The 25849-nt window shown below is 47.1% G+C and overlaps 1 protein-coding gene across 1 annotated transcript in view; it reads left to right on the top strand.

Annotated features, from left to right (window-relative positions):
- TMEM233 (transmembrane protein 233) overlaps nt 1–25849 on the top strand; it is a 71127-nt gene that overhangs the window by 29344 nt on the left and 15934 nt on the right. Inside the window, exon 2 of the mRNA XM_063913159.1 lies at nt 10967–11101. Within this exon, the coding sequence (XP_063769229.1) occupies nt 10967–11101 (135 nt within the window). The remainder of the gene's footprint in view (nt 1–10966; nt 11102–25849) is intronic.

Genomic DNA, 25849 nt, shown 5'->3' with positions numbered 1-25849 from the left:
TTGGCAAAAATGAGGATATCGTCTAGATAGACCACGACATGACGGTATAGAATGTCTCTGAAAATCTCATTGACAAAATGCTGGAAGACAGCTGGAGCATTGCTCAATCCGAAGGGCATGACGAGGTACTCATAATGTCCGTCACGGGTGTTAAAGGCGGTCTTCCACTCGTCACCCTCACGGATCCGGATGAGATTGTATGCACCTCGCAAGTCCAGCTTTGTAAAGATGGTAGCTCCGCTAACTCTGTCAAAGAGCTCAGTAATCAGGGGTAAAGGATAACGGTTCTTGATGGTAATGTCGTTCAAACCTCTGTAGTCGATGCACGGCCGCAGACCACCATCTTTCTTTTTTACAAAAAAGAAGCCTGCGCCGGCTGGGGAAGAAGAAGGTCGAATGAACCCCTTTGCTAGGTTCTCTTTAATGTATTCCTCCATAGAATGCGTCTCAGGCTGAGACAACGGATAAGTTCGGCCTCGAGGTGGAACCTTCCCTGGAACGAGATCAATCGGGCAGTCCCATTCTCTATGAGGAGGAAGGATATCAGCAGAAGCTTTACTGAACACATCCGTGAAATCTTGATATGGAGGAGGTGGAACATCAGACGACCTGGGGGAGGAAGAACAGACAGGCAATACTTTAAACAAACATGTCTCTACACAGGAGGAACCCCATGCCAGGATTTGCGTAGTCGTCCAATCAATTGTAGGATTGTGAAGACGGAGCCATGGAAGGCCCAGGACCACAGGATGTGTGGCTCTTGGAATCACTAAAAGTGAAATAAGTTCGGAATGAAGAACTCCCACTCTCAGACGAACTGGTAGAGTCCTTAGAGCAATAACAGTATCAAAAATTTTACTGCCATCCACGGCAGTTAAGGAAAAGGAGGAAGGAAGTCTCTCGGTGGGTAGGGACCACCGTTTAACATAGGCTTCAGTAATAAAGTTCCCAGCTGCTCCGGAATCAAGGAGAGCAATGACGTTCCGATAACGTTGAGCAACTTGAAGCGAGACTGGGAGATTACAATCATGAGGAGATGGAGAGGAGATCATTACTCCTAGCCGGCCCTCTCCTGGGCGAGCTAGGGTTTGGAGTTTTCCCGGACGTTCGGGACAGGCATTGATGGTGTGAGACGGAGCTGCACAGTAAAGACAAAGAGACTCAGAGAGACGTCTTCGGCGCTCAGCAGGAGTTAAACGGGAACGGCCAATTTGCATGGGCTCATCTTTAGATGGTGACAGTTGACGAGGAGGAGGAGCAGAAGATTTTGGAGCAGATGATCTTCCACGCTCAGTTGCTCTCTCTCTGAAACGTAAATCAACTTTCGTGCAGAGTGAGATTAGCTCATCTAACTTAGAAGGTAAGTCTCTGGTAGCTAACTCATCTTTAATAAGCTCAGATAAGCCATGCCAGAATGCAGCATACAGGGCCTCGTCGTTCCATGCCAGTTCGGATGCCAGGATCTGGAACTGTATCAGATATTGTCCTACAGTACGTGACCCCTGGCGTAAACGGAGAATCTCGGATGAAGCTGAGGTTACCCGGCCTGGCTCGTCGAAGATGCGCCTGAATGTTGACACGAATGCAGTGTAAGAAGATAGCAGGGTGTCGGACCTCTCCCATAACGGTGATGCCCAGTCAAGGGCGGAGCCACTGAGAAGAGAGATGATGTAGGCAATTTTTGTACGGTCACTGGGAAAATTGCCAGGTTGTAGCTCAAACTGAATCTCACACTGGTTGAGAAATCCCCTGCAGAATCTTGGAGATCCGTCAAATTTTGCTGGCGTTGGAAGATGAAGACGTGGAGCAGAAATGGGTAAGGTGGGTGGGGTTATAGCTGGAGTCACTGTGGTTGACGCACCAGATGCGCCTGATCCACGGAGAGTTGTCTGAATCCCATCCAGCCGAGTAGAGAGATCCTGGAGACAGCGGATGATGTGGCCCTGTGCAGCCTCCTGATGTTCTAGTCGGGCTGCCAGTTCTTGCATCGGCCTGGCCGCTTGATCCTGGTCTCCGGCTGGATTCATTAGGTCAGTGCTTACTGTCACAACTGAGGGCCTGAGCTGACGGGAGGCAGCCTCAGTTGTAGGGGCTGAGATGTACCGGAACCTGGGAGGTTGTATCAGACCCCTGGACATGTAAGTAACATGAATAATAACTGCCCGAAGGCGTGACCACGACAACTTGGATAAAAGTCAATGATGTTTATTATGACAACTCCGCAACACAGCAGCAGTAAAAGAAAACGTAAAAGTCAGCAAATAATAAATACAGTTCCTGGGTACTACAGGATGGCAGGAGCCACAGGGCACTGGTAGTGTGAGATAGTTCTTATGATCTTCTAGATGGAAAGTCCTTACCAGGCCCGACTGTAGCAAAGGAGATAACCCAGGATTGTGCCAGCTGGTGTTCCAGGAAAAGCTGGGTTGCTGAAGATAAAACAGCTGCTGTGGATACTGGCTGGAACCAGACTGTTGTTAGCACGGAGTGGATACTGGCTGGAACCAGTTAAATAATAAATGAACTTGGGAGCGATGAAATATGAACTGAAATGTAGAACTTGAGAGCGGAGAAATAATAATACCGGTGGAGAGTGGTAAAGTGTAGAAAGGACACCGGCCCTTTAAGGGAAGCTGTACTCTGCTGGAAGCTGAGCTGGAAGCAGGTAATGTTGTAGCTGGAAACAGATGAATCCACAATGGATTGGAGAGTCAGGCTACACCGCAGGTGGAATGCTGGTGCGGGTCTCTATGGTGGAAGTCTTGAGACAGGAGCTGGAACCTGGAAGACAATCACAGGAGAGAGACAAACAGGAACTAGGTTTGACAACCAAAGCACTGACGCCTTCCTTGCTCAGGCACAGTGTATTTATACCTGCAGCAAGGAAGGGATTGGCTAGGCAATTATGCAGATTAACAATACTGACAACAGATTGGAGGAAATGATCAGCTGACAGAATCCAAGATGGCTGCGCCCATGCAGACACTTGGAGGGAAGTTTGGTTTGTAATCCATGTGGTAATGAAAACAGTAATGGCGGCGCCGGCCACTGGAGACAGGAGACGCCAGGCTGACAAGTGCACATCCAACCACGCGGACACAGCGGAGGCCGCGGCTGACGTAATCGCCACTCTGACACTCTGCATGCAGAAGCTCAGGGACGGCGGCGGAGGCCGCGGGAGACGCCATGCCAGATGTAATAAGGCGTTACTGTGACAGCGTCTCAGAGAGACAGGAGAGGATGCAGGAATGTGAACATTAGGATAACAGATGGGATCCGGTCCTGGAGCGCTGAGCCAGCCTTAGGAGGCATCTGATGGGTAAGAAATGGCGTCCAGATACCCGGATCGTGACATTTCTCATATAATACATCCGGATCAGACGGGATTTATGCCCACTAAATCGACTTCCATTAATCTTAGACGTCTGTATACCCTCCTACAGATTCCCCATAGGGACCCTTCCTCCTCCATAGTCGTTTCTTTGGATGCCGCTAAGGCTTTTGATTCTGTGGAGTGGGATTATTTGTGGGAAGTTATGCGCAGATTTGGCATAGGCCCAAACTTTATTAAATATGTTCAATTACTGTATTCCTCTCCATCGGCGAGGGTTGCGGTGAATGGCTTTGTATCCCACTCCTTTCCTCTATCTAGGGGTACACGGCAAGGTTGCCCACTATCTCCTACTCTGTTTGCCATGGCCATTGAGCCCCTTGCGTGCCTCGTGAGGGCGGATGTGGGGATCTATGGCTTTAAAGTGGGTGCCCGTGAGGATAAGGTGGCCTTATACGCCGATGATATTTTGCTGTTTGTGGATCGCTATGCTGAGTATGCCTAAGATCTTAGAAGTTATTACTGGATTCGGGCGTTACTCTGGGCTCCTGATTAATTGGGAAAAATCCTCTATCACCCCACTTCAGGGTGAAGTCCCCTCCGCCCCGTTAGTAACTCTCCCGCTGCGGTGGGTGGACTCCTTCAAATATCTAGGCATCTGGGTGTCTAATGATCCTCAGAAATTCTCCCCCCTGAATATCACTCCTCAAATTACGTATCTCCGTACCCGGGTGAAGGCCTGGGGGAAGTTACCTTTAACGGTTACGGGAAGGGTTAACATGGTTAAAATGGTTTCTCAGCCCAAACTCCTGTATGTCCTGCAGCACTCTCCCGTTTATATTCCGCAGAAGATTTTTAAACAAATAAATGGGTTGCTTTCCTCCCTGGTGTGGGCTAGCAGGCGTGCACGTCTGAGACTGGATACCCTGACCAGGTCACGGGAACTGGGGGGTCTGGCCCTCCCGAATTTCCGTTTTTATTACTATGCAGCACAGCTGGCACATGTCTGGGAGTGGGTTGGCGACCTCGATGCCCTGGCCTTGCACTCACTGATGATACGCCATGACTATCCCGGTGGCTCCCCGTTACAGCTACTCCTTTGCGGTAGCATCAAAATGTCCTCATTGCCACTGATTAAACAATCCATCCTAATATGGAAATTGGTGCACTCTGTGATGCGAGGCCACGGTGTTGATCCTGATGCCCCACTGGATAATGCTCATGGGCTGCCAGAGCTATGCCGACTTCAGGTCCGGGAGGTCTGGGGACACTGGGGAGTGTACTCTTTAGGCCATTTATATAGCGATGGGACCTTTAACTCATTCCAGCAACTCCAACAGGCACACAATATCCCCTCCGGGTTTTTCTTTTGTTTCCTTCAGCTGAGACACGCTTTGGCCGCCCAGTTTCCGAATGGCCCTCCGGTCCTTGTTGATTCCCCGGTCAAATTAATGCTGCGAACACTGGACTCGGGACACTTGGTCTCGAAGATATATGGTCGTATTCTTCAGATGCACCATAGTGACCCTCTGACTTGTCTCCGGGGTAGATGGGAGTCGGATATAGGTGTGCTATCCGATGACGCGTGGAGCACTGCCCTGGGATCCCATCGGATCTCCACTTCCTCTGTCAGATACCAGCAAATACAACTATATATTTTACATAGGGTGTATATGACCCCGGTAAGGCTAACACACATTGGGGGATCTCATGGCTCACGGTGCCCTAAGTGTGGAGCCATGGGTGCTGACTTTTGGCATCTGCTCTGGGTGTGCCCTAGCGTGTCTCTGTTCTGGAAGGTTGTTATACGCACCATAATTGATACCGGTATTCCCTCTTCTATATGTACGCCTGTGCTGTGTACATTGCTGGTTGTGGACGAGGAAGCTCTTGATCCGTCCAGCAGGCGATATGTCATCAATCTATGCGCCCTGGCTAGGGTCTGCATAGCCAGGCTGTGGCTGGCTGCTGAGGCCCCGACACCTGGGGCCTGGATATCCCTGGTCAATGAAACTATTGCACATGACAAATTTGTGTTCCTGGCTAGGAAGGCGGAGAAGAAATTATTCACAATATGGGGTAGGTGGTTGGAATCTAGATATTTTCGAGATAGATGATGTTTAGACTTGTACCCCCTTTCCTTTTTTCTTTTAGCCTGGGATGATTTGGGGGTGGGTGCCCTCGCGGCCGGCGTTGCTGCGTTGCTACGCTATGTCTCATTATACTGCGCTTAACGTGCTATGCTTTTGCTACTATGGATAGTGATGTGTTTGGGTATGCCACGCCCAAACACCGACGAGCTGCGACTGTGTGTTTTATGCAATGTTATCCACTGGTTGTTCCATGTGCCCTGTAAATGTACAGCTGTTTCTGTGTAATCTGGGTATGTTTGTAGTTTTAGATTTGTTTTGTATGTAAGATGTTAATGCAAAATCAAAAATCAAATAAAAATTATTGAATTTAAAAAACTCATCTCTAGGGGTCTTTCGTTTGTGCCAACTGCACCCCATCGACAATTTGACACCGCAGTAGATGTATATAAGTTTGGACGTAAACTCAGGTTACGTGAACATTTCTCTACTGATATGGGTAGGGATAACGTGCAATTTCGAAAGCCCTCCACATTCGATCCAGCCTCCTCCAATCCAAGTATCAAGACATTCACCCATATGCTCGAGCATGATGCTCTGACGCTTACATCCAATAAACGCTTTGATAATTTGACTTTGGCAGAACGCAAAGCACTAACCTCACTGAGACAGGATACGAGCATTGTAATTAGACCCGCCGACAAAGGGGGAGCAGTGGTAGTGCAGAACTGGGTTGATTACAATGCAGAAATTATGAGGCAATTGGCTGACGAGACAACCTACATCTGTCTGTCACACAACCCTATTCCAGAGATCAAAGCGACAGTAGACAACCTAATGGACGGTGCCATCAAGGAACACCATATTGATAAGAATACACATGATTTCCTCACAGTTGAATTCCTGGTATGTCCGATTATCTACACCCTCCCTAAGGTACACAAGACACTCACAAAGCCGCCCGGTAGACCCATTATTTCAGCTAAGAACTCATTACTACAACCATTAGCCATCTATGTAGATACATTCCTCCAGCCCATAGTAGAACAGGGTGATAGTTACCTACGTGACTCAACAGATTTTCTACAAAAGCTCCTAGCCCTTCCTGATGGATTTGAAGATACCCTACTTGCGACCATGGATGTCTGTTCTTTATATACGATCATCCCGCATGAGCAAGGTTTACAGGCATTGGCCAACGCCTGGCATCAGCAACCACCTACCGGGCCACCTATACCTTTCTTATTGGATCTGACCAGTCTAGTCCTCAAGCAGAATCATTTTTTGTATCAAGGGAAGTACTATCTGCAACGGAAGGGGACCGCGATGGGATCGAACCTAGCGCCGGCGTACGCAAATATCTTCATGTCCGAATTTGAGCAAGACCATATCCTACCCCAGTTTGGTGAACATATATTGTTCTATAAAAGATTTATAGATGATATTTTCCTACTGTGGAAGGGGACGACTGAATCATTTGACCTGATGATTGCTTCATTAAACGATCTGGATACACCGGTGAAATTCTCGTACCAGATTGACTCGCACAATGTGAGTTTCCTTGACATTTCGATCACCTTGGAGGGAGGACGGATCTGCACTAGCCTCTACAGAAAACCAACGGACAGGACTACTTTGTTGCACCCAAGCAGCCAACATCCACCTGCCCTCAAGGATAATCTTCCAGTTTCACAATTTTTAAGAGTAATGCGAAATAACTCGGATCGTGACATCATGGAATCCCAGTTATCTGAGATGACTTCCAGATTCCTTGAACGGGGCTACGGGAAAAAGAATGTACTCAGGTGCCTAACGAAGGCTAGGAACAAATTTGGTTCCAGCCCAACTGTCACACAGACCACACACACACCTGAACAGATGGTGTTCACCACTACATATGATAACTTCTCAAATAAGCTTAAGGGGAGCTTACGTAAGAACTGGCCAATTCTAGCCACAGACGATCGCCTGAAGTTAAAACGTAGCTCACCGCCTATGATGGCTTACCGAAGATCAGCAAACTTAAAACAACTACTGTTGAGGCCCATGGCCAGTGATGAGGGGACACAGAGTACTACATGGTTATATGAAAGACGTCCAGGATGTTTCAAATGTACGGGGTGTACTACTTGTAGGGCCATGCTGACTGGCCCATTTTTCCCACACCCACACTCTGGTCGCCCCATAGCTATAAAATACAGGCTCCACTGTGCTATGGACCATATGATCTATATTTTGACTTTCCCTTGCGGACTATATTATCTGGGGATGACCACGAGATGCTTCCGGGACCGTATGGCGAACCACAGGACATCAATCCATCAAGCAATAGCTACGGGGACAGCAACACTACCAGTGGCCAGACATTTTATGGCATTAAGACATCAGGTCTCTGACCTAAGGTCCAAATTGATTGACTGGATCCCACCACCACCCAGGGGTGGTGACCGTGCACTCCTATTGCGGAAAAGAGAGAGCCTGTGGATATATAAACTTGACACAATAGCCCTGCGAGGAATGAATGAAAAAAAACCTTTGTCGATCTTTTTGAAATGATTGTATTTACCATTATCATTATTTCATGAACTATATGCCTTTACCCTATTGTTTGCATAGCCCATAATACTATTGAACTAAGTAGTCATATTAGAATTGAATCCTAATTAATTGTGTAATAAGTATCCCTCTGTCGATCTTTGTGAAATGTTTGTATTTACCATTATCATTATTTCATGAACTATATGCCTTTACCCTATTGTTTGCATAGCCCATAATACTATTGAACTAAGTAGTCATATTAGAATTAAATTCTTGTACTATTCTAATTAATTGTGTAATAAGTATCCCTTCTGTGTGACTTCACCGGCCTCTGCTATACCCTATTCTATGTATCCAAACTTTATTTGCTGTCACCATTGTGACAACGGGGGCGGGACTTCTCCGGGCCGTGGGACGCACTCCTAATGTGTCTGATTATGTTTTCCAAAAAAGTGTCATGTGACGTCCGCGGACAGTAAACCTGCTGCTTATCCCGGTTACCATAGTGATAGCCAACTTCCGGTAATCACCGGAAGTGACGCGATGCGTTCCACGCATGCGGTTCACTCGCAGGATACATTCGAGGATCTACTGTTACCAGGGACGCAGCCCACTTCCGGCGTAAGTGACGTGCCTGCGTTCCACAGGTGCGCTCCACGCGGCTTTGCAGACGTGCTGGGGGCGTGCCCTATGCTCTTTTGCACATTTTTGAGGGGTATTTAGCAGGGGCCGGTGAGGCAATATCTCTGTCTCCGGTTTCCCTGCTACTCTGATGTTTGTTATGACGCTGACACTGCTGACTTAACTGTGCATTCCTTGACAAAGGTCCCGCCGAGGACCTAAACATTGGAGATCGTTTCTGAATACCACCTTGGAACTGTGAGACTACCTTTATTAAATTTTCAATGTTGACTAATTGATTTCGAAGTTTGGAGAGTGCTATCATTTTTTCCACTGGAGTGGAAAAAACCTGTATTGTACTATGGGCCCCACATCTTGCTATGTGGGACTCTGATTGGCACCCCAGCTGATAGCCCTAGTTTATGGTGAGAGTGTAGGAATTAGTACTGTATATATGTATATACATATATATATATATATATATATCTCAAGGGTGTCTGCACTCACAGCGTAAAATATCAGTCCAGAGATGGGTGCTCTCCTAAGGATCAAAGATACAACATAATGAGACCAGGAATTTAGAGCATTCACAAAATAATTCCAATGTAACCAATTTTTAATTTACTCATACTTTAAACCATATAGGACCTTTGTCAAGACAACATCTCAGGACACCACCAGGGACAAAGCTTTGTCCCTGGTAGTATGTACCTGCATTGTCCTTAGATGTTGTATTGACATATTTAAAACACCTTAAAAAATTTAATTTCATTAAATTGGAGAGCGCTGTGACTCTCACTTTTTATAAATTAGATATTGTCCCACATCAGCTAGTCATTTTTTTTAAACACATTTTTTTTTACACATTGTACATTAACAAATCTTACATACAAGCTGCAGTCCTAGATGTAGCACAGTGACTCTCCTTCCTCCCTTCCATCTTTAACGATAACCAATCAGAAACCATCTGAGGCAACCATCTGGGGTACACTGCATAGATCACCGCTGGCAGTGAAGTAGACATTACAGGAATAGCACACTGTGGGACACACGGTAAGAACACATTTGCGGTTAACCGACAGAGGTGGGGAAATTGGGATAACATTATTTTGATAAAATTATAAATGTCCTGGTCTTATGGGCGCAGCACTGGTGGTTATGAAATTGTGGGGATCACACTAATGTTCAATGAAAATGTCCCTGCTGAGCCTGGTGCTCTCCCAACCCCCCTTCCCCCGCCCCCACCCCCAACAGCTCCCTGCTCACCGTGAGGGGTAGGGACTGGGACAGTACTGAGGTTCTCAGCCAATGGGGTGGTAGGCCTGGTTGGGAGAGGCCACATAATGATCCTGAGCTGCAGTGTTTGTAAATTGTTTCATTTTAGAATCTAGAGTAGTCCAAAATCCAAATCCAGTTCAAACTCTGGTTCTAACTGCATCCTTGAAATTACATCCTTAAAATGCATTCTTAACAAATGCAGTCCATGGCCCCTTCTTGTCAATCATTCAGCGATAGAAACATCAGTGCAAGCATGATCGCAACAACACCTTGGCACGTGAGCAGTGCGATACAGTAAAGGTGTGTACACACGGTGTGATAAATCTGTAAGATTTTGACTATATAGTCAAAATCTTATGAAAAGTTAGTGCATATCTCAAGGTGTTAGGCAGCTTGCGATACAGATTCGATCCCGATGCGCGCTCCCGTGGGGTCGGTAGCGTAAGGCTAGATAGACTGTGCAGGCAAGTCAAGCTTGACTATCTAGCGTACTATCTAGTACAAAGTATAGTCAGAATTGGCACTTAGTCAAAATCGTACATAGACAAAATCTCAAGCACAGATAGTCAAAATCTGTACAATCTGTGCTATCTGGTTTCTGGGGGAGTTCAAGGGAAATCGCATAGTCAAAATCGAACATAGCAAAGATCTCACCGTGTGTACACACCTTAAGGAACACAGCAAACTTGCAGCAAGTAGTTGGCAGGTGTGTGCCTAGATATTCTACCACCTATTGAGGCATGTGCTTTGTGCTATAATCATTATCTTACCATAATGAAGCTAATATACTGTAAATAAAAGTATTACTGTGGAAAAATACACAGACAAGCATGTTTATTACTTCAGTAATTACTGTATCTATCAGCTATCTGTAGCTATACTGTATCTATCAAAGTTCTAAAATGAGTAGTGGGAGTACCAGTAACATTCTTCACAGTATTTTATTATTAATGAACAAACTGAATATGTATAACATATTGCAATAAATCATGTATATGGATATATTTAATAATTGTAAATAATATTTATCTATGATATGCAGTATGTACAATATAATAGACATCTTAGTTTAAGAGAGTAACTGATATTGTCCATTTTAATACCCCAGGCCTTAAACAGCTATAATGATGGAGACATTGATGGATCGAGGAGGTTGGGACGTAATGCCTTGTATGTTGCAATTGCATCAATAATCATCGGTCTACTGGTGATTGCAACATTCTGTGTTGTTCATTTTACAACGGTATGTCCAAATTTTTCTTTACAACTTAATAATTTCCAAGATTTAATAATTCAGAAAAGTGAATATTTGAAATGTATACTAATTTATAGTACTTTGCTGGTGTTGGGTACGAAATGCCATCCGTCAGGATCTCAACAGCAGAATTCTGATGGTCACAATGCTGACGGATCTCAGCAAGTATTCTAACCATAACCTTAACCCACCCCTCCTATAGTTTTACCCTTACCGTTCACTTCAGTAGGCTAACCCTAACTGTCCCCTCTCACAGCCTAACCTTTATTGCCCCCTCTTGCAGCCTAACACTAACCTTCTCCCTAGTGCCTAACCCTCACCATCCCCTCCCACAGCCTAACCCTAACCTTCCTCCTAGTGCCTAACCCTCTCCATCCCCTCCCACAGCCTAACCCTAACCTTCCTCCTAGTTCCTAACCCTCACCGTCCCCTCCCACAGCCTAACCCTAACCTTCCTCCTAGTGCCTAACCCTCACCGTACCCTCCCACAGCCTAACCCTAACCTTCCTCCTAGTTCCTAACCCTCACCGTCCCCTCCCACAGCCTAACCCTAACCTCCCCCACTAGTGCCAAACCCTCACCGTCACCTCCCACAGCCTAACCCTAACCTTCCTCCTAGTGCCTAACCCTCTCCGTCCCCTCCCACAGCCTAACCCTAACCTTCCTCCTAGTTCCTAACCCTCACCGTCCCCTCCCACAGCCTAACCCTAACCTTCCTCCTAGTGCCTAACCCTCTCCGTCCCCTCCCACAGCCTAACCCTAACCTTCGTCCTAGTTCCTAACCCTCACCGTCCCCTCCCACAGCCTAACCCTAACCTTCCCCATTAGTGCCAAACCCTCACCGTCACCTCCCACAGCCTAACCCTAACCTTCCTCCTAGTTCCTAACCCTCACCGTCCCCTCCCACAGCCTAACCCTAACCTTCCCCACTAGTGCCAAACCCTCACCGTCACCTCCCACAGCCTAACCCTAACCTTCCTCCTAGTGCCTAACCCTCTCCGTCCCCTCCCACAGCCTAACCCTAACCTTCCTCTTAGTTCCTAACCCTCACCGTCCCCTCCCACAGCCTAACCCTAACCTTCCTCCTAGTGCCTAACCTTCACCGTACCCTCCCACAGCCTAACCCTAACCTTCCTCCTAGTTCCTAACCCTCACCGTCCCCTCCCACAGCCTAACCCTAACCTTCCCCACTAGTGCCAAACCCTCACCGTCACCTCCCACAGCCTAACCCTAACCTTCCTCCTAGTTCCTAACCCTCACCGTCCCCTCCCACAGCCTAACCCTAACCTTCCCCACTAGTGCCAAACCCTCACCGTCACCTCCCACAGCCTAACCCTAACCTTCCTCCTAGTGCCAAACCCATACCGTCCCTCCCACAGCCTAACCCTAACCTTCCCCCCCAGTGCCTAACCCCCACCGTCCCCTCCCACAGCTTAACCCTAACCTTACCCCACAGTGCCTAACCCTCACCGTCCCCTCCCACAGCCTAACCCTAACCTTCCCCCCTGGTGCTTGACTCTAAAACTAACCCTTATACTAACCATCGGGATCTGTTGGGATCTGTCAGCATTGTGACAGTTGGGATCCTGACTGTCGGCATCCTGACTACAATCTCTCTGCTGACATTGGCTGTCAACAAACTGATCTATTGCAAACAATGACTTAATTTCCTTCTTAAGATATGTGTCTAAAGGGTAACTTTTGAATTAAAAAAATCAAACTGATGTAATATTAAAGTGGATCATTATACATTTATCTTTGTCCAAACGTCACTATTTATCAGTTGACTCCTGATGTGTTTTTCACGTGTTGATTCAGTATCCTTGAGACTTCAAGTTTAGTTTGCACAGAAAAATTCTTTCTTGTGATCACTAAATTGCAATTAAAGTACCTTAACCTTTGTGTATTTTTGAATGTTATAAAGTCAGGGCTTGAACGCCATGGTACTTAAGGGGAAAGGGAGGGAGGGGGGGCATCAGAGTGGCTTGCCCACGTCCCCTCATGAAAATAGTTGGACAAAATAGTATGCGCATCACGCCCTGCACAGTGGTGGTTCCAGGGGCCCACCTGTAACACTTCTCTCTGCCTAATGCCACTGCAGTTGTGTCTGTATAGAAGTGCAGGGGCATATTAGGCAGAGAGAGAGAGGAGGTGGAAAAAATAAAGCAAAGGTATTCTCATTTTTGTGAGAGAGAGGAAACTGTTTCTGCTCAGTGATAGCAGTCCCATCTCACTCCCTGCCCGATGTGCATGCACTGCTATACAGACACGCCAACAGTGATAGTGGGCAGAGAGGAGAAGTTTTCCGGGGGGGGGGGGGGGGGGGGGTGATTGCTGACCCAGGGGCCCCTGCGCCGGGCCTGGGTTAGTAGTACCAGCACACACCCCACCAACCTCCTCTCTCAATTTTCACTGGAGACATTGAATACATCACAGGTTTAGTGATGTATTCAATGTCTCCAGAACTTTTCTAATTCTAAAGAAAATGCTAATTTCCATGGACACTTTGCTGTTGGGTTTCTGTATTTAATGAGGAAGACGCTATTTGACATCAATATATGTCATAGGCATTATATTAATGGATTTATATTTGTCCCAGTTTAAGCAGGACAGTCACAAATCTGGGAGTCTGTACCACCATATTGATAACAGCCAGGACTTTTGTTCTGGTTACTATAACTGTGGTGAACAAGAGCAGTGAGAACGTCATTGCTGCATGTGGCAATGCAAGGGTGTAGTTCAGTGGCGTGCAGTGAGGTCAGTGGCTGGTGAGGCATGTCTGCTACCACCGCCGCTATGGCCACTGCCAGTGCCCGCTACTGTACTGCCGCCCATGCCAGCTGCCAATGCCTGCTAAAGTTGCCCCAACAGCTAATTCCCAGTCCGATGCCGCCACCAATGCCAGCGAAGTCTAGGAAGCAGCAGCAGCCAGGGCCGGTTAAGGAGAGCAGCGGAGGGTATGCCTGGAAGCGGGATTACAGCTGCAGGCCGGTTGATAAAGACAGTGGTAGTAATCGTCCCCCTCTCTTTATACCCGACACACACAGTAATTACCCCCCCTCCTCTTATACCCCAACACACACACACACACACACACACTAATCACCCCCCTCCCCTTATGCCCCAGCACATATCCAGTAATCACCACCCCCCTCCCCTTATGCCCCAGCACATATCTAGTAATCACCCCCCCCTTTATGCCCCAGCATATATCCAGTAATGACGACCCCCACCCCTCCCCTTTTCCCCTGGCACATATGGTGTAATTGCCTGCCCCCCTCCCCTTTTCCCCTGGCACATATGGTGTAATTGCCTGCCCCCCCTCCCCTTTTCCCCTGGCACATATGGTGTAATTGCCTGTCCCCCCTCTCCATTTCCCCTGGCACATATGGTGTAATTGCCTGCCCCCCCTCCCCTTTTCCCCTGGCACATATGGTGTAATTGCCTGCCCCCCCCCCTCCCCTTTTCCCCTGGCACATATGGTGTAATTGCCTGCCCCCCCTCCCCTTTTCCCCTGGCACATATGGTGTAATTGCCTGCCCCCCCTCCCCTTTTCCCCTGGCACATATGGTGTAATTGCCTGCCCCCCTCCTCTTTTCCCCTGGCACATATGGTGTAATTGCCTGCACCCCTCCTCTTTTCCCCTGGCACATATGGTGTAATTGCCTGCCCCCCCTCCTCTTTTCCCCTGGCACATATGGTGTAATTGCCCTGCTGCCCCCCCCCCCCACCCCCACATACCCTGGCACAGTGCGCACATCTCCGTGCTGAGCGCTGCTGTGTACGGTCCATGTGCTGCCCTGCTATCTGAAACACAGAGTGCAGGGCAGCCTATGGTCTGTACACAGCAGCGCTCAGCACGGACACGGGAGATGGCGGGACATCCGGCTCTCTAAAGCGGCTCTCTACAGCGGCGCGGACACGGACATGTGGAGGGGCGGAGGATGGTGGAGTATGTCGGGCGGCGGCGCCCCTGATGCTGGCCCTTACCTGGCGCAATAGTCAATCCCGGCGGCAGTGAGAACGGGACCCGGCAATCAATGAGAGGTGAGCAGACCATTGGAACAGGTGCTCTGGTGCAGGAGCCTCTCTCAGGGTGGAGGGTGGGCTGGATCCCAGGGGGGAGCTGTCATTCTGGTGCCCAATCATATCTGCCTCAGTGACAGGGGCGTGCTTTGATATGGGCTGCAAGCACGCCCCTGTCACTGAGGCACTCACACTAGTGCCGCTTACAGCGCTTTTTAAATGGGCTTTTTACTGCCCATTTCTTAGCCCCGCCCCCCGCTTCCAATCCTTTATAATTGTCCGCGGGAGGCACCGCTCTCGGTGCCTCCTTCACTAATTTAAACCTGTTTTTACAATGAAAACATGAATACATTAATATAAAGCATTTACTTATGACACAGAATGTGTCATAAGTTTCTTTATATTATTGTAATCATTAATGACAGGGGAGGCACTGCCTCCCCTGCCTCCCCTGACTGCACGTCCCTGGTGTAGTTAGGGGAGAGGATGGGGGTTGGGAGCATCCTATTGCTTCAGATGCTTTAGGCGTGCTGGATTTTCAGTGGTGCACCACTGCTCTTCAGCTACCAGGCCATGCCTGTCCATGTCCCAAATTTAGGACTACATATTTGAAATCTATGGAGTATTTACATTCAACTTAATATAATATGCCTCCTGTGCTCTTTTTCACTCCTTTACAGCAGGTTGTCCCCTTAGGCGAGATATGCTCCTGTTACCAATCAGGTGGCTGATAGCTAGGCAGAAATGTATAGCATGGATTGGTGCATTCATAAATGGCTGGGCCAATGATCTCACAACAAGCTAGGCTCATCTTTATGAACTATGTCACATCCCTTAAGGCCATATTAAAGATGTTGTGACGGTGTTGGAGGAGGGGAGTTCAGTTACATGTAATGGAGTAGGACAGCAATACTTTACATTTTAACATAGCTGAATTATAATGTCAAATTAGCAATTAACAATGTATTTTACCTTCTTTGATCATATCTGAAATGGTTCAGTGGTCCTTTAAGTAAAAATAAGAATTTACTTACCGATAATTCTATTTCTCATAGTCCGTAGTGGATGCTGGGGACTCCGTAAGGACCATGGGGAATAGCGGCTCCGCAGGAGACTGGGCACATCTAAAGAAAGCTTTGGGACTAACTGGTGTGCACTGGCTCCTCCCCCTATGACCCTCCTCCAAGCCTCAGTTAGGATACTGTGCCCGGACGAGCGTACACAATAAGGAAGGATTTTGAATCCCGGGTAAGACTCATACCAGCCACACCAATCACACTGTACAACCTGTGATCTGAACCCAGTTAACAGTATGATAACAGAGGAGCCTCTGAAAAGATGGCTCCCAACAATAATAACCCGATTTTTGTAACAATAACTATGTACAAGTATTGCAGACAATCCGCACTTGGGATGGGCGCCCAGCATCCACTACGGACTATGAGAAATAGAATTATCGGTAAGTAAATTCTTATTTTCTCTAACGTCCTAAGTGGATGCTGGGGACTCCGTAAGGACCATGGGGATTATACCAAAGCTCCCAAACGGGCGGGAGAGTGCGGATGACTCTGCAGCACCGAATGAGAGAACTCCAGGTCCTCCTCAGCCAGGGTATCAAATTTGTAGAATTTTGCAAACGTGTTTGCCCCTGACCAAGTAGCTGCTCGGCAAAGTTGTAAAGCCGAGACCCCTCGGGCAGCCGCCCAAGATGAGCCCACTTTCCTTGTGGAACGGGCTTTTACAGATTTTAGCTGTGGCAGGCCTGCCACAGAATGTGCAAGCTGAATTGTACTACAAATCCAACGAGCAATAGTCTGCTTAGAAGCAGGAGCACCCAGCTTGTTGGGTGCATACAGGATAAACAGCGAGTCAGATTTCCTGACTCCAGCCGTCCTGGAAATATTTTCAGGGCCCTGACAACATCCAGCAACTTGGATTCCTCCAAGTCCCTAGTAGCCGCAGGCACCACAATAGGTTGGTTCAGGTGAAAACGCTGGAACCACCTTAGGGAGAAACTGAGGACGAGTCCTCAATTCCGCCCTGTCCGAATGGAAAATCAGATAAGGGCTTTTACAGGATAAAGCCGCCAATTCTGACACGCGCCTGACCCAGGCCAGGGCCAACAGCATGACCACTTTCCATGTGAGATATTTTAACTCCACAGATTTAAGTGGTTCAAACCAATGTGACTTTTGGAACCCAAACTACATTGAGAGCCCAAATTGCCACTGGAGGCACAAAAGGAGGCTGTATATGCAGTACCCCTTTTACAAATGTCTAAACTTCAGGGACTGAAGCTAGTTCTTTTTTGGAAGAAAATTGACAGGGCCGAAATCTGAACCTTAATGGACCCCAATTTCAGGCCCATAGACACTCCTGTTTGCAGGAAATGTAGGAATCGACCCAGTTGAATTTCCTCCGTCGGGCCTTACTGGCCTCGCACTACGCAACATATTTTCGCCAATTGCGGTGATAATGTTTTTGCGGTTACATCCTTCCTGGCTTTAGATCAGGATATGGATGACTTCATCCGGAATGCCCTTTTTTCCTTCAGGATCCGGTGTTCAACCGGCATGCCGTCAAACGCAGCCGCGGTAAGTCTTGGAACAGACAGGGTCCTTGCTGGAGCAGGTCCCTTCTTAGAGGTAGAGGCCACGGATCCTCCGTGAGCATCTCTTGAAGTTCCGGTTACCAAGTCCTTCTTGGCCAATCCGGAGCCACGAATATAGTGCTTTCTCCTCTCCATCTTATCAATCTCAGTACCTTGGGTATGAGAGGCAGAGGAGGGAACACATACACTGACTAGTACACCCACGGTGTTACCAGAGCGTCTACAACTATTGCCTGAGGGTCTCTTGACCTGGCGCAATACCTGTCGAGTTTTTTAATCATGTGGACGACTTCTGGGTGAAGTCCCCACTCTCCCGGGTGGAGGTCGTGCTGAGGAAGTCTGCTTCGCAGTTGTCCACTCCCGGAATGAATACTGTTGACAGTGCTATCACATGATTTTCCGCCCAGCGAAGAATCCCTGCAGCTTCTGCCATTGCCCTCCTGCTTCTTGTGCCACCCTGTCTGTTTACGTGGGTGACTGCCATGATGTTGTCCGACTGGATCAACACCGGCTGACCTTGAAGCAGAGGTCTTGCTAAGCTTAGAGCATTGTAAATGGCCCTTAGCTTCAGGATATTTATGTGAAGTGATGTATCCAGGCTTGACCCTAAGCCCTGGATATTCCTTCCCTGTGTGACTGCTCCCCAGCCTCGCAGGCTGGCATCCGTGGTCACCAGGACCAAGTCCTGAATGCCGAATCTGCGGCCCTCTAGAAGATGAGCACTCTGCAACCACCACAGGATGGATACCCTTGTCCTTGGTGACAGGGTTATCCGCTGATGCATCTGAAAATGCGACCCGGACCATTTGTCCAGTAGGTTCCACTGGAAAGTTCTTGCGTGGAATCTAACGAATGGGATTGCTTCGTAGGAAGCCACCATTTTTACCCAGAACCCTTGTGCATTGATGCACTGAGACTTGGTTCGGTTTTAGGAGGTTCCTGATTAGCTCGGATAACTCCCTGGCTTTCTCTTCCGGGAGAAACACCTTTTTTCTGGACTGTGTCCAGGATCATCCCTAGGAAACAGAAGACAAGTCGTCGGAACCAGCTGCGATTTTGGAATATTGAGAATCCAATCGTGCTGCCGCAACACTACCTGAGATAGTGCTACACCGAACTCCAACTGTTCCCTGGATCTTACCCTTATCAGGGAATCGTCCAAGTAAGGGATAACTAAAATTCCCTTCCTTCGAAGGGATATCATTTCGGCCATTACCTTGGTAAAGACCCGGGGTGCCGTTGACCATCCCTACGGCAGCGTCTGAACTGATAGTGACAGTTCTGTACCATAACCTGAGGTACCCTTGGTGAGAAGGGTAAATTTTGACATGAAGGTAAGCATCCTTGATGTCCCGAGACATCATGTAGTCCCCTTCTTCCAGGTTCGCAATCACTGCTCTGAGTGACTCAATCTTGAATTTGAACCTCTGTATGTAAGTGTTCAAAGATTTTAGATTTAGAATCGGTCTCACCGAGCCATCTGGCTTCGGTACCACAATAGTGTGGAATAATACCCCGTTCCCTGTTGCAGGAGGGGTACCTTGATTATCACCTGCTGGGAATACAGCTTGTGAATGGCTTCCAAAACTGCCTCCCTGTCAGAGGGAGACGTCGGTAAAGCCGACTTTTGGAAACGGCGAGGGGGAGACGTCTCGAATTCCAATATGTACCCCTGAGATATTACCTGAAGGATCCAGGGGTCTACTTGCGAGTGAGCCCACTGCGCACTGAAATTCATTGAGAACGGGCCTCCACCGTGCCTGAGCTTGTAAAGCCCTAGCGTCATACTGAGGGCTTGGCAGAGGCGGGAAAGGGTTTCTGTTCCTGGGAACTGGCTGATCTCTGCAGCCTTTTTCCTCTCCCTCTGTCACGAGCAGAAAAGAGGAACCTTTTGTCCGCTTGCCAACAAAGGACTGCGCCTGATAATACGGCGTCTTATTTTGAGAGGCGACCTGGGGTACAAACGTGGATTTCCCAGCTGTTGCCGTGGCCACCAGGTCTAAAAGACCGACCCCAAATGTCCCCTTTCAAAGGCAATACTTCCAAATGCCGTTTGGAATCCGCATCACCTGACCATTTTACTGGTAGAATTGGACAACGCACTTATACTTGATGCCAGTCGGCAATTATTCCGCTGTGCATCATGCATATATAGAAATGCATCTTTTAAATGCTCTATAGGCAATAATATACTATCCTAATATTTCCAGTCAGGGAATCCGACCATGCCCACCCAGCACTGCACCTCCAGGCTGAGGCGATAGCTGGTCGCAGTATAACACCAGTATGTGTGTAAATACCTTTTTGGATACCCTCCTGCTTTCTATCAGCAGGATCCTTAAGGGCGGCCATCTCATGAGAGGGTAGAGCCCTTGTTCTTACAAGCGTGTGAGCGCCTTATCCCCCCTAGGGGGTGTTTCCCAACGCACCCTAACCTCTGGCGGGAAAGGGTATGCAGCCAATACTTTTTAAGAAATTATCAATTGTTATCGGGGGGAAACCCACGCATCATCACACACCTCATTTTATTTCTCAGATTCAGGAAAACTACAGGTAGTTTTTCCCTCACCGAACATAATACCCCTTTTTGGTGGTACTCGTATTATCAAAAATGTATAAAAACATTTGCCATTGTCTCAATCATGTAACGTGTGGCCCTACTGGAAATCACGGTTGTCTCTTCACCGTTGACACAGGAGTCAGTATCCGTGTCGGCGTCTGTATCTGCCATCTGAGGTAACGGCCGCTTTAGAGCCCCTGACGGCCTATGAGACGTCTGGACAGGCACAAGCTGAGTAGCCGGCTGTCTCATGTCAACCACTGTTTTTTTATATAGAGCTGACACTGTCACGTAATTTTCAACAGTACATCCACTCAGGTGTCGACCCCCTAGGGGGTGACATCACTGTTACAGACACTCTGCTCCGTCTCCACATCATTTTTCTCCTCATACATGTCGACACAAACGTACCGACACACAGCACACACACAGGGAATGCTCTGATAGAGGACAGGACCCCACTAGCCCTTTGGGGAGACAGAGGGAGAGTATGTCAGCATACACCAGAGCGCTATATATATACAGGGATAACCTTATATAAGTGTTTTCCCCTTATAGCTGCTGTATGTTTTAATACTGCGCCTAAATAGTGCCCCCCTCTCTTTTTTAACCCTTTCTGTAGTGCAGGGAAGAGCCAGGGAGCTTCCCTCCAACTGAGCTGTGAGGGAAAATGGCGCCAGTGTGCTGAGGAGATAGGCTCCGCCCCCTTTTCGGCGGCCTTATCTCCCGGTTTTTTGTATATTCTGGCAGGGGTTAAATGCATCCATATAGCCCAGGAGCTATATGTGATGCATTTTTTGCCATGTAAGGTATTTCTGTCATGTTTTATTGCGTCTCAGGGCGCCCCCCCCAGCGCCCTGCACCCTCAGTGACCGGAGTGTGAAGTGTGCTGAGAGCAATGGCGCACAGCTGCAGTGCTGTGCGCTACCTTATTTGAAGACAGGAACGTCTTCTGCCGCCGCTTTCTCCGGACCTCTTCGCTCTTCTGGCTCTGTAAGGGGGCCGGCGGCGCGGCTCCGGGACCCATCCGGGCTGAACCTGTGATCGTCCCTCTGGAGCTAATGTCCAGTAGCCAAGAAGCCCAATCCACTCTGCACGCAGGTGAGTTCGCTTCTTCTCCCCTTAGTCCCTCGATGCAGTGAGCCTGTTGCCAGCAGGTCTCACTGAAAAAACTTTCACTAAGAAGCTCAGGAGAGCCCCTAGTGTGCACCCTTCTCGTCGGGCACAGAAATCTAACTGAGGCTTGGAGGAGGGTCATAGGGGGAGGAGCCAGTGCACACCAGTTAGTCCTAAAGCTTTCTTTAGATGTGCCCAGTCTCCTGCGGAGCCGCTATTCCCCATGGTCCTTACGGAGTCCCCAGCATCCACTTAGGACGTTAGAGAAACAGTATAATGTTCCATACAGTCTGGCTGGAAGCAAACAATTCCCATCTCCTTACAGGCGCATAAAGAAAGCAATAACCACACTTCCCTTTGATGCTTTGTCTTCCACTTCAGCAGATGTGTAGTTAATACATAAAGGGAGAAAGAAAAGCAAACTAAATCTCTGGGGTAAATTTACTAAGGTGGGAGATTTTTAGAACTGGTGATGTTGCCCATAGCAACCAATCAGATTATATCTATTATCTGCTAGAAGCAGCTAGATAAATGGTAAGTAGAATCTGATTGGTTGCCATGGGCAACATCAACAGTTCTAAAAATCTCCCACCTTAGTAAATTTACCCCTTTGTGTAATACAGTAAGGATGCAAATGTTCCCCAGTAATCACGAAGTGGAACATAAATATATAATAATCTATGAATTAAATTGCAGTATGGTGGGGTGCTCCCTTTTAACCAAACACTCCCAGTGGTTGGAAATAATCAGACATCTCAGATAACCATCCACAGCAGGTAATCACCATCACTGTACATAATATTGTTGGGGATACACAATGAAAGTAAAAATAGTAGACACATCTAGTGGGTCTTTAGCTCAGATGCCCTCCTTGTTCTCTAGAACAGATAGACCCTCAGCATGGGTATAAATGTATATAAAGCAGTGAGAAGGTTTGTATAAAAGGGCCATGGATCCTTTGCTTTTCTTTTTCCCTTTATGGGGTATATTTACTAAGATTCGTAATTGTCGGGATTTGGAGGGAGATTAAACACGAATGACATCGAATGTGTGAATTTGCAACTGTTTGGTTTTTTTACACCTCATTTACTATGCTGTCGTATTCTGCATTTTCGTGTTTTCCGATGTAGATGTCATTCGTAATGTCAGGCAGTGTTTTACGGGAGTGATTAGTGTAACACTGCTGGACTTAACACAATGAATCCCGGCCGGATCTGTGAGATCCGTGCAGGGCTTCATTATGTACCTTAAAAGAAGTCTATAAAGTGTTAAAAATCCCCCCAAAAATTGCATAGGGTCCCCCCTCTTAAGCATAACCAGCCTCTGGCTCTTTGTGCCGGTCCTGGTTGTATAAATACAGGGAAAAAATGGACTGGGGTTCCCCCATATTTTAACAACCAGCACCGGGCTCTGTGCCTGGTCCTGGTGCAAAAAATAGGGGGGACAAAAAATGTAGGGGTCCCCTGTATTTTTAACACCAGCACCGGGCTCCACTAGTCAGACAGATAATGCCACAGCCGGGGGACACTGTTATATTGGTCCCTGCGGCCCTGGCATTAAATCACCAACTAGTCACCCCTGGCCTGGGTACCCTGGAGGAGTGGGGACCCCTTAAATGAAGGGGTCCCCCCCCTCCAGCCACCCAAGGACCAGGGGTGAAGCCCAAGGCTGCCCCCCCCCCCATCCGTGGGCGGTGGATGGAGGGCTGAAAGCCTTTTGTGTAAAACAAGAATATTGTTTTTTGTAGCAGAACTACAAGTCCCAGCAAGCCTCCCCCACAAGCTGGTACTTGGAGAACCACAAGTACCAGCATGCAGGGGGGAAACGGGGCCGCTAGTACCTGTAGTTCTACTACAAAAAAAATACCCAAATAAAAACAAAACTCACACACCATGAAAGTAAAAGTTTAATCAACATACATGCACACTTACATACACACATACTTACCTAAGTTGACACGAAGCACTCGGTCCTCTTCTCAAGTAGAATCCAGGGGTTCCTGTAAATAAAATTATACTTACAAAGAATCCGGGGTAGATCGGTCCTCTTCTTAAAAGTTATAATCCACGTACTTGGTAAAATAAAAAAGCGAAATACCCGGTCCACGCACTGAAAGGGGTCTCATGTATTGTTTACACATGGAACCCCTTTCCCCGAATGTCGGGACCCCCATGACTCCTGTCAAAGAGGGTCCCTTCAGCCAATAAGGGAGCGCCACGTCATGGCACTCTCCTGATTGGCTGTGTGCTCAGTCAGGTGGCGCACTGTGGATACAATGTAGCGCAGCGGCGCTACATTATATCCAATGATGGGAACTTTGCGGTAGACCGCGAGGTTAAGTGGGGTCAACCAGAAGAGTGACCCCACTTAACCTGGGTAACCCCAGCCCATTTTTTTCCCGTATTTTTACAACCAGGACCGGCTCAAAGAACCCGAGGCTGGTTATGCTTAGGAGGGGGGACCCCATGCAATTTTTTTTTCTGATTTTTAACACTTTCACACCCCTTCCCACTGATAAACATGCACGGATCTCATTGATCCGTGCATGCCTATCAGAAAAAAAGCAGGTCTATTTGAAAACTGCTTTCTTTTACGATTTGTATTTTTTCACGGCAGTGTTTGGCTATTGCAGGCAGTGATTGTGAATACGAATTTTTAGTAAATTACCGAGTTGTATAAAATAACAGGCGTGTTTGACCGATGGTGTATTCATTTGTATTTTTTTTCTTTGCCTTCAAAAAAAATACGAATGCCCTCATCACTGCCGAGATTTGAGTTTAGTAAATTCCCAAGATGACACTTTGAAGAAAAAACTCAAAATCTGTCAAAATCGGGACCTTAATAAATATACCCCTATGTTTGAAGTGGAAGAAAAAGAATCTTATCGAAGGGAAGTGTGGTTAATGTTTTCTTTGGGGGTAATTCAGACCTAATCGCTGGGCTGCTAACTTTTCTGTCCTGCGATCAGATAGTCGCCACCGAAGGGGGAGTGTAAATTTGCTGTGCAGGTGTGCAATCGCATGTGTACACTGAGCTGCAAAAATCCAGTGTGTGCAGTCTGTGCGCAGCCAAGGACTTACTCCTCCAGTGCAATGAGAACGGGCTAATCGGGGCCGGAGTCTATGTCAGACACCCTCCCTGAAAACGCTTGGGTACACCTGCGTTTCCCCTGACACTCCCAGTAAACGGTCAGTTATCACCCTGAAACGGCCTCTTCCTGTCAATCACTTTGCGAACGCCCATGCAATCTGAATTTTCGCAACATCCTGCCGCTGGTTGGCGATGACTGTTGTTGTTTGGCAACACGCGTGCACATTGTGGTGCATACGCATGAGCAGTCTATTGCTGATCGCCCGCAGTGCGAAAACGATCAGGTCTGAATCACCCCCTTTATGCGCCTATGTTGAGAATTATAAACTGTGTTTAAACTTTGTATATTTGGGAAAAAGGTGTGACCACATTTTCTACACTATACTGAGGCTGCTAAAGGGTGCGCACTAGGACCATATCATTTTGGATTACTATTTCCATCTCTTTAATCATTATGCTTAATATTTATGTTAGACTATAATTATCAGCAGATTGTAATAATTGTATTCTACAGTAAAAGAAGTATAACAAAAGCTGTCCCCCAACATTACCAATTACACAGTTGGTCATTACAGAAATATAACAACACTTTCAAGAGTTATAAGCCAAATCTATAAAATGTGTACAGTCTATAGAGATAAAGGGAAGTTGCTAGTGGGAAAATATGACTTTTTATCATGATTTTTGCTGCCTCAATAATCAGTATACCCGGAAAATAACATCATAACTTGTACTCTGCTCTGTAAAAAGTTACGGGACTCAAAATAGATGTACCACTTCTAGATCTAGGCTCATTGGGTTACACTGCATGTTTAACACAAATAGGACCATAAATAAGAGCATTATATGACATAAACAAAGTTTTGTATTACATTTTCTGTAGAATATAGAATATGCAGCACAATAAAGTCACTAATATGGAAACAAAGCAAAAATTATAGACCAGGGGGTATATTTACTTAAATTCGATTTTGAAAAATACTGTATGAATCTTCAAAATCAGCAAAACAAGAAAAACAATAGGAAAGCACTAATTTAATCTGTAGTAGATTTTGTTGAAAGGTTATTTCTAAAAACTAAAATTAATACCGGCCAGTATCAATACAATTCACTCACATTTAATAAAAATATATATTGCACATATCTATAGAGACAGTGACCTAAAAAACTGTAATACAACTGTAAACCAAGTCTCTGTATAATGTCCTTAAGTGATACTTTGTATTATAGCAACACGCTTGCCATTCAGTCCACAAATCCAATGTAGCAAATAAAGCATGCACTTAAAAGCTCCTTTGTTTGCAATAGATAGTACCCTGTTACCTTGATAATG

Source organism: Pseudophryne corroboree, chromosome 1, assembly GCF_028390025.1.
Source record: "Pseudophryne corroboree isolate aPseCor3 chromosome 1, aPseCor3.hap2, whole genome shotgun sequence".
In the NCBI taxonomy this organism is placed as follows: domain Eukaryota; kingdom Metazoa; phylum Chordata; class Amphibia; order Anura; family Myobatrachidae; genus Pseudophryne; species Pseudophryne corroboree.
The sequence above is the reverse complement of the archived record's forward strand: the minus strand, read 5'-3'. Positions and strand labels throughout refer to the sequence as shown.